At 40.2% G+C, this 12,807-nt stretch overlaps 3 protein-coding genes across 3 annotated transcripts; 2 read left to right on the top strand and 1 right to left on the bottom strand.

Annotated features, from left to right (window-relative positions):
• On the bottom strand, positions 1-1,170 carry PKNH_1335700 (DnaJ protein, putative; the record flags this gene model as incomplete). The annotated part of the gene is made up of 1 exon (XM_002260752.1): positions 1-1,170. One exon carries the CDS (start codon positions 1,168-1,170, stop codon positions 1-3), a length of 1,170 nt encoding a protein of 389 aa, XP_002260788.1.
• Positions 1,171-2,996: 1,826 nt separating this feature from the next.
• PKNH_1335600 (conserved Plasmodium protein, unknown function) lies at positions 2,997-7,610 on the top strand (the record flags this gene model as incomplete). The annotated part of the gene is made up of 1 exon (XM_002260751.1): positions 2,997-7,610. One exon carries the CDS (start codon positions 2,997-2,999, stop codon positions 7,608-7,610), a length of 4,614 nt encoding a protein of 1,537 aa, XP_002260787.1.
• A 1,740-nt stretch (positions 7,611-9,350) lies between these two features.
• PKNH_1335500 (ERAD-associated E3 ubiquitin-protein ligase HRD1, putative) lies at positions 9,351-11,731 on the top strand (the record flags this gene model as incomplete). Its single annotated transcript, XM_039113549.1, has 4 exons — positions 9,351-9,485; positions 9,720-9,983; positions 10,336-11,226; positions 11,468-11,731. The coding sequence occupies 4 exons, from the start codon at positions 9,351-9,353 to the stop codon at positions 11,729-11,731; spliced, it is 1,554 nt and encodes a 517-aa protein (XP_038969927.1).
• Between the last annotated feature and the right edge of the window lie 1,076 nt (positions 11,732-12,807).

Here is a 12,807-nt window from a genome sequence, read left to right as displayed (position 1 = left end):
TCAGAGGGAAAACATTTTGTCCAGTTCGTCCACCATTTCGTTCATCATCCTGTCGACGTTGTCCTTGGTTGGTTTTTCGTTTTCTCCTCCTTTCTGAGGGCTTTCTCCCTGCGAGCGCATTTCTACTCCCTCGTTGCAAGGCACCGCCAGCCTCAGTTTAAAATGGCGATCAATGTGCTTACCATTTTTTTTGAAGTGTAAATACGCACGAATGGCCTCAGTGCGATTACTAAAGGAAAACATGCCAACCCTCCTTTCACATTGAGTCTGTTCCTCATTCCTGTTCAGGTAATATTTTTGAATGTTAAAGTCGAGGAAGACGGTTAATAATTCTTTTTGCTCTATGTACCTTTGCAACAGATCCACATTGTGTGGATAGTTATCCAGGTAAACTTCTATAACTCTATCCCTTCCGTCTCCATCTCCATCTCCGTCTACGTCTACGCCTATGTCTTCCCCTTGACAGACATTTTTTTGGCGTTTTTTCTGACTGGATGGGTGGCTGGAGTGCCTTCTTACGAAATCTTCATTCTGCTTTTTGATTTTTTCTAAATTATTCTGTTCCCTGTCTGCCTCATTCTGTTGAGAGTTTTTTTTTTTCCGACTGTTCTTCCCGTTTTGGTAACTGCTCTCGGTGGGACCATCTGATTTTTCATTGCTTCCCCATTCCTCTGGATTATTTTTCCACTTGTTTTTTTGTTCTCCCCTATTTGCCATCTCCCTCTCTCGTGCCTCCAATTTTCTTTTGAACATCCATTTTTCCTGCTGTTGTGCATCAAGTTTTCTTTTGTCCAAGAAGCGGCTCAGACTGATATTACTACTACTTGGATTATTTTTTTTTTTTTTTGTTTTCTGATGTGCAATGTACAGGTTATATTTGTTCCTCAGCTGCTCGTTCATTAAAAATTCGTATGCACTTTTGAGAGTGTTGAATCTTTCCGTGTTGGATGCGCTTGTACCAGTCGCCTGCGGGCCAGTGCCATGTGGACCAGTGCCCTTGGAGGAGGCCTCCAACTTATCGGGGTGTAGAAGGAGCGCAGATTTCAAGTACCTCTTCCTTATTATATTTTTTATGTTGTCCTTCTTTGCGTCCTCGAAGGTGAGTCCCAAAATTTGATAAATGTCTTTCCCGACCAACTCCTTCGGGATGAACGACCCGTCATCATCCATGGTTGCAGGAGAGGAGCGATCTCTTTTCTTTTCTATTTCACCTTCCCTTTTTTTTTTTTTTTTTTTTTTTTTTATCTGCATTAGCTACTGCAGGAGAGAAAATGATATAGGCAAGAATGAACGCCCTACTCATTGGTTATTTGAAGAAAGTGGGCAACCATGGTTGTCACTAAGACTCACTCTCCTTCCCCCCGTGATGTCCCGTGGATGGGACAAGTCATCCTCTACGCCGCCACGTGGCTTCGTTACTTCTTCGCTACAGGGCTACGCCAATAGCAACCTACGTATTGAAAGAGTAGTAACCAAGCATTCTTAACCTCAGGCGGGTGGAAAAAAAAAAAAAAAAAAAAAAAGAAAACCTGTTACAAAGTTAACATGCACGCGGTCAACTCTCACAGTTTGATCACTCAAAAATGGGAGGGTCAAGAAAAATAAAATGGAGAATGGAAAAGGGGAAAGGGGAAAGGGAAAAGAAAAAAAAAAAAAAAAAAAAAAAAAAAAAAAGCCAAATCGAGGGGTAATAATTTTCCCTCTCTCTTTTTCGCATCTCCCCCTTATGCGCACATCGCTGCATAACCCTTCATCTAAATCGTGCAAGTGCGCCGATACTTTGTGATATGTGCTGGCGAGAGGATAAGCCATAATGAGTTGACATCACTCTACAAGTGTTGCTTCTTCGACGGAAGGATTACGTAGTTATGAAGGGCTAGCTGCGTAGCTTCAATATGATCCTCACCAACGTGTTCCTTTTTTTTTTTTTTTTTTTTTTTTTTTTTTCTTCTTCTTTCATTCTGTGCACATACGTAGGGAGGAAATGGCCCTCTCCCCCTTCTGTGCATACGACATTAATGTGTGTCCTCCAAAAAGGTGCCTCGAAGAAGAAGGGGGAGGGCAAAAAACAAGGTGGCATCATATGCCATTGGTCCAATGGAAGTGTGACAAGCAAGCTACTTTCTTTCATATATGCCCTTTTCCCTTCATGCATGAATATATACGTATGTGTGGGTGTCACTTCTTATTGGCCCCGAAACGATAGCACCCATATGTTTGACCGCACAACGGAGGAAAAAACGCCTCCTGACCGAGGGGCAAAAAACTCCCCCGCTCTGTAAGCGACCGATGGATCCGCTCATTTACTTATTCACTGCTTAACTGCGTAATCCCACAGAACATAAAAAAAAAAAAATAAAATAATAAAAAAAAAAAATAATAAAATAAAATAAACTGACTTCTGATTACGTAGCCGCTTCACCACCGTGTAGATTTTTCGCGGACGAAGAAGAAACTTGCCTCCGTTTTGTGGCCACGCGTACATCACCTGCATAGGACCACGCGTGCGACTTCAAATGAGTGTCCCCGTGCATGAATGTGCCAAGGGAACCTCTATCGCGTGGCCGCAGAAGGGCGCATCGCTAAACAGCGCAACGCTGAATGGCCGGGGAGAAGAAAGGAAGTCGCAAAAAGGAGCAACCTCTATATATATATATATATATATATATATATATATATATATATATATATATATATATATATATATATATCGGAGGAGTGTTTGAAAATTTAAATAAAGAAAAGGAACACCTACATAGTTTCCTTGTACGTACAAGGAAAAGAGGCTATATTGTACTGAGCCGACTTAACCTCACTAGCGCAACAGATTAAAGAAAGGGGGGTGGGGTGCTCCTTCCAATCTAGATAAAGCGGAAAAAAACACTTCTTTCCGTAGGAACCCCTTCTTCGAAGGGATACATATTCTTAGAAGGCATCGCCGCCCTCTGTACGTGAAGAGCTACTCCTGTTCTCTGGCCCACCCTTTGTGTATCGCCATGCCACGCCGAGGAGAGAGTGAAGTGGTCTTCGACCTGAACGTGGAGGCCCCTATAAAAGATGTGGACAACGAGAAAATGAAGACTCTAGCGAAAGAACATAATGGAAATTACGAAGATACGAAGGATGAAAACCACGTGGAGAACCTGAACGAAGTGTTACTAGGGATGAATTATTACAAAAAAAACATTACCAATGTTACTCTGCTCTCACTTATTAAAGATGCAACGATCAACTTTGTGGCTGACATGGAGAACGAACTAACCAATTCATTGCAGGAGGAGAAAAACGAATTCAATGATTCATATGCGAAAAGTATTAAACTGAAAAGAGGAAAAATTTTGGGAAGCTACAAGAATAACATGATGTTGAATAGCCACCTTAACATAGATCTCGGGTTCGAATATAATTTAAACACTATGTTGGGAAGGAAATGCAAATACAGGAATTTTCCTTACTATCATAACCTATTTATTATTTTGCTAAAGAATCTCTTTTTCTCCAAAGATTTTTCACGCAATTTAAAGGAACAGAACTTATCTCACAGTGTAGATATCAGCGTGGGTGTAAAGACCTGGTTGAATAATTCAAAGTCGATTCTAGTCCTCACCGTCTATAAAAGGGAGAAGCATGTCGGTAATATCCACTTGATTCTTTACCCCTCGAAGAAGGTTACCTCGAGTATGCTTCAGGTTTATAGGAAGTTCTATGCGGGCATGTTAGAGAGGAGCCCCCCACAGGGAGAGGAAAAAACAAATGCAGGAGGGGAGGCAAAAGGGAAGAAGAAAAAGAATGGGAAAAATGGAAAGGGAACGGAAAAAGTTGTAGAGAAGGGAGGCAGTGGAAAGGGTACAGAAAAAATATCAGGAGAAGATCAAATGACAAAAAGAATAAGAACCCTGTGCACCAAAAGAACCATTTTAAAAAAATTTATCCTTACGGAATGTCACCTAATAGAGTGTGATAATTTAATAAAAAGGAGTATTGCTAATATAAATGCGTACAGACAGGCTGTAAAATTACTTAAGTTATGGTGCTTGAACAGAAGATTACTACATACCTTCTCCACTCGTGATGAAACAACTGAACGAAAACCTAAACAGGGAGAGAAATGTAGAATTGGAAATTTCGTCCATTACACAGATATCAACTCCTTTGCACTGAGTCTTATCTGTAGCTACGTTTGTCATGAACAAAAGTTGGAGAGGTGTGATGCCTTCCTCATTTTTAAGAAGACGATAAGCTTTTTAAGCGGCATGGATATATGTAATAATGTGTATGAATACCACAATGGAATCTTTACTTCTTCGGAGCGAGAAAAGGGGAATTCTTCATCAGGACCAACAGAAGGACCACACATCTTCTTGATTAATGCACTGTATGATCCGTTTCAGTCCATTTTTTGTTCTCTGACTGAACTCATCGAAGAAGCGAAGAAGGCAGAATATTCTCTTCGTTGTGGTAAATTATACGATGTGTTTGCGGCGAATTATGAATGCTTCTCCATGAATTATGAAGAGGAGTTGTTTTTCCCCTTGATGGTTAGCAACTACCTACACAACTACAACGAGGTGGTGATGACCGTGCGGAGGAACTTGGTGCGAGGCTTGGGTGATCGATTGGGTGAGATGGCCGTTCGTCTGGTGCGCTTTTGCCTGCAGGAGGAGGCAGCAAACGACGAAGAGGGCAAAGAGAATGGAGCCTGCACAAGGGGTGAGGACGATGGTTGCGCCATAATACAGGGCAACGGATCGCAGAGTCTGTTCCACGAAGTTTTCATCACGTGCAAGCGGCGCAAAGGAGAAAACACCGATCCCATGACAACAGTTGGGGAGAAGGATAAATCCAAAAAGATTTTTTTGAAGAAGAAAACTCTCGTAGGAGTGAGCTTCTTCCTAAAGACAAAGAATGTCATGAGGTTGACGGATATATCCAAGGAGCTGTACACTCCAGAGGGATCCTCCCTTTTTAAGAAGTTCTGGGGAGATAAAGCAACCATAAGGAGATTCGAAAATAACACAATTTTTGAGGTGGTTGAGTGGAAGAAGCCTGGCACGAGATTAGCTAAGAAGAGAAACTTTTCAAGGAGTTTACATGATGATAGTGAAAGCGAGGAGGAGGATCGCAATGTGGGAAATCCCTTTTTTGAGATTCTGTTTAGCCATTTGTACGAAGGAAAAAACCCATCAGTGCATGTACAGGCAATCAAGTATATCTTACGTATGATGAGGTTCAACGAAGCACCCACCTTGGAGCAGGGGTTGTATGAAAGAATAGATTCTCTAAAGAGGGACGACGGAATTCATTTATACAGCGGAAAGAGAGTGAAGAAGAAAACCTTCTTTGTGTATCTTCCCTCTCCATTGTTAATGAAAGATGTGTACTTCACGTACTACGGAAAGATTAACAATTTATATAACGAAGTGAAAAATATTTTGTATAGTATGACTGAGAAACTCTTCACCGTGTGTAATGTGAGTAGCTCAAATGACATTCTTAAGATGACTGACCTGGGTTATAGGAGAAAGAAACAGAATGTTATTGATGTTGTTGTAGATATAAAATTCAATAACGTGAATTATAAAAATGCACAGAACTTTTTTCGTATTTATGAAAATGCCAAGGGAATTATTTGTAATAAGATTTCTACGGATGGACAGAATTTTTTTTCAAAAGTGGAAAATAAGAACTTTTGTTTGGATGTATGTTCTAAACTAGTTCTTTTCAGATTACATATATTTGTAAGTAAGGTGATGGAGAGGAATCTGATTCAAGTGACAAATCTGGACGATGTAAGAATTGAGCATGTAGATTATATGAAGAAGATAAAGAATTATATTTTCAGACCGCTAGTCTCTTCATTCGTTTATTTTTACGCAACGAAATTTGCATCCTTCCACTTGTCTGTGAAGATATGTAAACTTTGGTTCATGTGTAAGGGTATATGGTGTTGTGATGACTTGGTAGAGAATGTTCTATATTATTTATACACGGAAGAGTTTAAGAGACATGCTAAGAGGAATGCCTTTTTCTTGCAGAAAGGTTTACCCGGAACTAATACTCCACATGCACAGTTTCTCAAGTGGATCCGCCTTTACAGGAAAATCTCCCGAGTAGAAAAAGCGGAAGAGCGCATTTACTACCGTACCCTGTGCGAGAGGGAGAACATCCCCGTGGACGGAAATCCAAATGCTGGTGTCACGAGTGCAAGTGACAGTGCAGACGATGCCTCTCTCGTCGCTATCTCTCCCTCTCAGAAGAGCCCTTCCGAAGTGAGGAAGGAAAACCCCAAAGGCACTCTCTATACTTCTAAGGGAAGAAAAGGAAACAACAACATACATCAGGTAGGCAAATCGAAGAAGGAGGACCCCTCATCAGGAGGAACGACAACAGACAATTTGGGTGAGCCTACAGATACCACTGACATAGGAGACGAATTCTTAGATTCCTTCTCCATATGCCCCAAAACGGCACTGACGAAATTTCTGTCTTTCCTGATTAGCTACGATTGGCAGAACAAGCCCCTCATCGTGGATTATGACAATTGCCTCAGGGAGGAACATAAAATTAAGCTAATAAATTCCTTCCATGCGAGAAAAAAAAACAAAGATGTGAAAAAGAACTTCTGGATCTGTTCATTGTATGACCCACACTGTCTACTCATCGACCTACCCCACCAATTATTCGACTTAATTCTCTCCGAAGCGAGCAAGTCGCTAGAAATGATAAAAAAACTGCATATAAATTTTGAGCGGGAAAATTGGATATCACTTTTTCTGATGCAGAGAAGGAACTACGACATGGTGTTAAATTTCCACAGTCCCGAGAAATCCCTAAATTTGTTAAAACAGAAAATAAAGGTAGCGCAGGATTCTGGGGGTGTTGTTGAAGTGACTGCGGAGGGGCAGACGGCAACGGGGGGAGTTCAACCCAACTCTAATCAATCGAACAAGAAGAAGAAGCAATCTTTGAAGGAAGAAGATGGGGAGGATGCAAAGGAAAATGAAAACATAGTAACAACATCAAGTAGTAAAAAAGTACTGAGTGAAAACAATACGCAAACACTCAACCATATGTACAGAATGGACGAGGCCTACGACCTATCGTACCTAGACGACATCACCAAAGTCAAGGTAACAAAAGTTTGTGATATGCTTAAGGGGTTACAGAAGTATGAATTTCTTTTAGTGTACAAGAGCTACTTTGATCATTTTATAAAAAACGTTGAGAAGAAATTTTCTTGTCAGATAACGTTGATGTACAATCCCCTATGCTTTAACGAAATTCTGGACATTCATTCGTTCCGGAATAAAATAAAAAGAAAACTTCGTAAGGCACCAGAACAGTATGAAAAAGTAAGCATGTCTTGGAGACCAAATGTATTCATCACATTTAACCCTTCCTTCATCAGTAACGTTGCCCAGAATGAGGTACCAGTGTTAGTGAGCCAAGATGCAGAGGAAGGAGATCCAGGCAAATCTGCAAATATTTGTCAAAGCCCACCTAGTGCACTTAATTCCTCTCTTGCACTAAGCAACTTTAACGCCTTAATTCTCTACATAAAGAGTAACGCGTGGGATCTTCTTCGCGGGGTTCACTTCCCCACTATGTGAAAGGAGGAGAAGAAAAATACCCCAGCGGGGTTGTCTTTTACAAGGAGGTACTGTTATGCATGTGAAATGCATGGAAAAGGTAAAAGGTTTATTTTTTTTTTTTTTAACTCCTCCGTTTTGCCTCCTGTGACGTTTTTTTTTTTTTTTTTTACGCAGTAATATCTGCGCTGCGTCCAAGTGTGTTGTGTATTTTCCTCGGGGAAGGATGACACCACACGTGCTACACCAACTTATCAATCAGCGATGCGTCCACACATCTTTGGATCATATCCGCCTCTTCAAAAATATCATTGAACTGATCAATTGCGTTAACTTCTTTACCCGGATGTATTGCAGCAGCGTGGGTGGGCGTTCTTCATGTCACCCTCCCCTTCCCCCTTGAAACCGTTTCGACCAAAAGGGGCATACACATATATGATACACATGCCCATATGGTTCACCCACCACTTGCGATGAAAAAGAAGTGGAAATAATGGGGAGAGGACTTTGCGAATTATCACCTGGTTGGTTAGTCTATTTCCAGCATCCTCTACCGTGACTTTATACAAACGTTGGTTGCTCCACTTTCGAAGTTTCTTTGAAATGGTGCAACATACTATGTGTGCAGGTACATTAGTAGTTTCTTTCTCTCCTCACCATCTACATGTGTGCAATTCCATTTCGAGCAACTCCTTTAACATCTTCTCAAATGTGTAGGGAGTGCGTCAAGGTAATAAATTAATATATATAAATAGGGCACATTGGAGGAAAAAAAAAAAAAAAAAAAAAAAAAAAAGGAACATAGTAGAAGGAAAAATGGGGGAAAGAATAACACTCATCCAAAGGTGAAAGATTTTAAAACATTCATCCCTCCATTCTTTTCTTTTTACATAAGCGCCACTACACAGTGGGGGATATATATATATATAAAGTGGCATCCTAACGTAATGTAAAATAGGAACATCCTGCACAAAGGCTCGCATACTACCGTGGCAGTCTTAAGGATACTTATTCCCCGTAACAGAAGAGAAACATAGTGAACGAAATAATGACAGCGAAATTTTGATTAACCCCTGGCGTGAGGAATCCAAACCAAGTTCCCACGTTCTGTGCTCACCCCGTGCGGCGTTCACTCGTTCGTTTGCCCGCTTTGCTTATTCGTTTATATTCCTTTGTGCGCTCTTATTATTATTTTATTTTATTTATTTATTTTTTTTTTTTTAATTTTCCACTTGCGCGCGCCCCCTACGGGAAGCAAAGCGAGGATGAATCAAAAGAGGTTTATTCACGTAAGGGGCATATGTTTTACCGTACGTATGTACATTTTCCTACCCCGCGAGTACGTGCATGCCATGAGTACGATATAACACTTGGCGAATTTTAAGGTGGTCTACCATTTGGAGGAAATTTTGCCAGTTCCCTTTTCTCAGAAGTGTTTTTTTTTTTTTTTTTTTTTCCCGTGCGTACGCTAATTTGTAAATATATAAATATATATATGTATATATATATATATATATACATGTATATGTATGTATATTTTTAATCTCCTTGGGTGGACCATTTGTTAACTTTGCATTTGGGAGGGATGACCACCTGGCAGAGGGCATGGCATATTCGTGTGAAAGGGTAAAGGAGTCACCGTCAGAGGGGCACACGCTCGTTCATTCGTACATTCACGCTTGGTATATTGTGAAGGCGTGTCATGCCAGAAGTTAGTTTCCTTCCCCTCATTCTTACCAACGAACGCGCAACCCCTTCACCATGGAGGTCAACATGCGCATGTACATTCTTCTCAGCCACCTGGGCTTGGCTTTCATTTTGATGTACTCATTCATGAAGTACAACGAGTTCTACTCGGCTGTGGTGTATCTGTCGACGGAGAAGTTTCCAAGGACGGTAAGCGCAAGGGAGAAGAAAGGCTACAAAGGAAAAATCACCCCCTCCCATTTTCCGGGGTGAACAACTTTGAGACCTGCACAGAAGACATGTATGTTCCATATGCCCAAGAGGAGTACGATTTTCGAATATATTCCTCCAACGTTCCTTGGCATTTGTATAACTACACAGAAAATAAAGAAAAAATGTGTCTTTTTTTTTTTTTTTTTTTTTTTTTTTCCTCCACCCATACAGATAATTTACAACTTTTTTTTGATGATTTTTATTATACTGTGCAAGCTTCTGTTGAACATATTTATTGGAGAGCTGAGATACCTGGAAGTGGAGCAACTCATAGACAACGCGCGGGCATTTATAATGGACACTATTTTATTTTTGGTGTTGTCCAAGCCAACAATAAATGGGAAGGAAGTGTCTTCCATTATTTTAATTAAATACTTATCCATCATCGTTATTTTGAAAGCTTATCACTTGGTCCTTTACTCCCGGGTTTCTCACGTAAGAGATTCTCACGTGCATGGAGACGTGAGGGACGTATTCGTGTGTAGAACAGATTGGGTTCAATTGATCACGCCTTTTTTTTTTTTCTTTTTAAAACACATTTTTGCATTTTCATTAATTCGTACTCATTTTTTTTCGTCTTTTGCTTCATTTTTTGCTTCATTTTTTGCTTCATTTTTTGCTTCATTTTTTGCTTCATTTTTTGCTTCATTTTTTGCTTCATTTTTTGCTTCATTTTTTGCTTCATTTTTTGCTTCATTTTTTGCTTCATTTTTTGCTTCATTTTTTGCTTCATTTTTTGCTTCATTTTTTGCTTCATTCTTTGCCTCATTCCCCCCCATCCCGGCAGATCTTCGAATTGGGAGTACCCAGAACCAAAGTGCTAGTGAAGCTATTCATATTCATGTGCCTGCTTTCAGTGGCCAACCTGACCTTGTTCACCTACTTCTACAAATACTCGCTGAAAAATTCAACCATGTACCTGTGGCTCTTTTTTGAAAGCTTGAGCATATTCGAGTCCTGTCAAATATCGATATTTAAATTTTTTGTGAACATAATCGACCTTAGATCAGCGAATGGATTATCCTCCAAGGCAACCATTTTATTTTTCCTCGACATTCTGCACGACATCTTGAGCTTAATAATATTCCTCGTCTTCATCCTAGTGTTCATTCTTAACAATTTCAGTAATCTCCCACTACACATGACCGCAGATATTATACATGTTGTAAAAACATTAATATCCAGATTTAAATCTTTTCAGAGGTATAGAGAATTGACGAAGAATATCGAAACAAAATTTCCCGATGCGACGGAGGAGGAGTTAAGAGAAGTTGGCACGTGTATTATATGCAGGGATGATTTGAAGGAAGGCTCCAAAAAATTATCCTGCTCTCATATCTTTCATGTAGAGTGCTTAAAGTCTTGGTTCATTCAGCAACAGACTTGCCCCATTTGTAGAACAGAAATAAAGCCACAGAGCAGTAAAGAAAACACGCAGAATGAAGCCATACAAAAGGAGCAGGAGCAGCAAGAGGAGGAAGGACAGAGAGAGAAGAAAATAAATCAGCTAACCATACAGGAAATAATTACCAAGGCTTCTTTTCTTCCCATCGATAAGAATTCATCTTCCTTGAATGACTCTGGCACGGAGAATATGTTTCTCCCCAAGGAGGACGACAGCGCAGTTTTTGGTGAGAATATGGAGATCAAGCAGCGCATAAAGATTCTGGCCGACCTGGTAAGACAGCGCCGCGCGTTCGGGTTTATTTGTACATGAACTGTTCACACATTTCTTGCCAAATGGCTAGTTTTTTTTTTTTTTTTTTTATGAATCGTTCATACTTTTCTTGCCAAATGGCTAGTTTTTTTTTTTTTTTTATGAATCGTTCATACTTTTCTTGCTAAATGGCTAGTTTTTTTTTTCTTTCTTTTTATGAACCGCTCATACTTTTCTCCACCCCCCACCACCACCCGCACAGTGCGACTATTACAGGGAGTTGTGTCTGACCTGCCTGAAGGAAATAGACAAGATCAACTATACCGCTGTGCCGGCGAATGTCATGCTGAGGAACATATACGGATCACTGAATTACAACGTATTGAACAACGCAGAGGAAGATGAAGTTAAAAAGTATTTGACGAAAATTTCGCATGTACCCCAGATGAGTGTTTTTAAGAGCTACCTGGAGAGGGTGCTGATCGATGACATGAAGTACACGAAGGAGATTTGTTCACTCATGTAGTTCATGGAGCTATTACGAGCACATGTACGTCTGCGTGTGTACATATACCGTTTGGCGCTTGAGTGGACGGTCAGGCCCACTGATGGACACCGACCGGTGCATCCTCAAATGTCTAGGCTAATAAGTGCAGCGCCGCTTTGTTTTCGTTTATTTGTTCGCATCATTCCACCCACCCCGTAATTACTTCACTCGCCACATTTGTATACACATATTCTTCCTCTTATTATTATTTTTTATTTTTTTTTTTTTTTGTAACCCTGAATAGTGCAAACTGGGGTGTATATGGTCTTTATGTGTTTATGCCACGTTTAAAAGTGTAGGCATCTCAAAAGGGGAAAAAGAAAATAAAAACAAAAAACAAATTAAAATATCTACCCGATGATTAATCATTCGAAAAATGTTAATTTTTTATGTGTAAAAAGTGCATTACTCGAAAGTGTTTTTTTTTTTCTTTTATTTTTCTTATTTTTTACCCCTTTGGTGAGAGACTTACATTCCCCCCCCCCTTCCCCCCTAAACAGTTTTAAATAAAGACGATCTAATTACCCATCCGCGTTGTAACGTTACGTGCGAATAGGCTTGCCTTTTTGCAAATGTTTAGTGCACTCTGGGCTTGCGCAGAGTGATCAGTACCGCGGGTATTACTTTGCATCCCACCCCCCCGTCCACACGGAGGGAAGAAAGCACCGCGCATGAATATGTTCGTTCATATGGTCATATGTACCTGTACACGACGAAAAATACATCCGAGCGCCTTCTGGTAAGTGCTCCTTTTGGGGCCCTATTTTAGACAAGGGGAAGGAGAAGCATGTAAAAAATGAAACAGAATGAAACAAAAAAAAAAAAAAAAAAAAAAAAAAAGAATAAGCATACAAGATTAAGGAACCCTTGTTGTGGGGCATTCTTTTTCTCCTTTCGTCCTTTCACTGTACTGTATCGATCGGCGGGTCAACCATTTTTAGAGACGTATTCTCCCCGGATGGGACATTATAAGGTCATCTGTGAGGTTATGCTAATCCGAGTATGAATCTCCACTGGTCCATGCGCACACCTCTTTGTCAAAGATTAAAAAAAAA

This window comes from Plasmodium knowlesi (genome assembly GCF_000006355.2).
Source record: "Plasmodium knowlesi strain H genome assembly, chromosome: 13".
Classification (NCBI taxonomy): Eukaryota; Apicomplexa; class Aconoidasida; order Haemosporida; family Plasmodiidae; genus Plasmodium; species Plasmodium knowlesi.
Note: the sequence above shows the minus strand (reverse complement) of the source record. Positions and strands in the feature narration are given on the sequence as shown.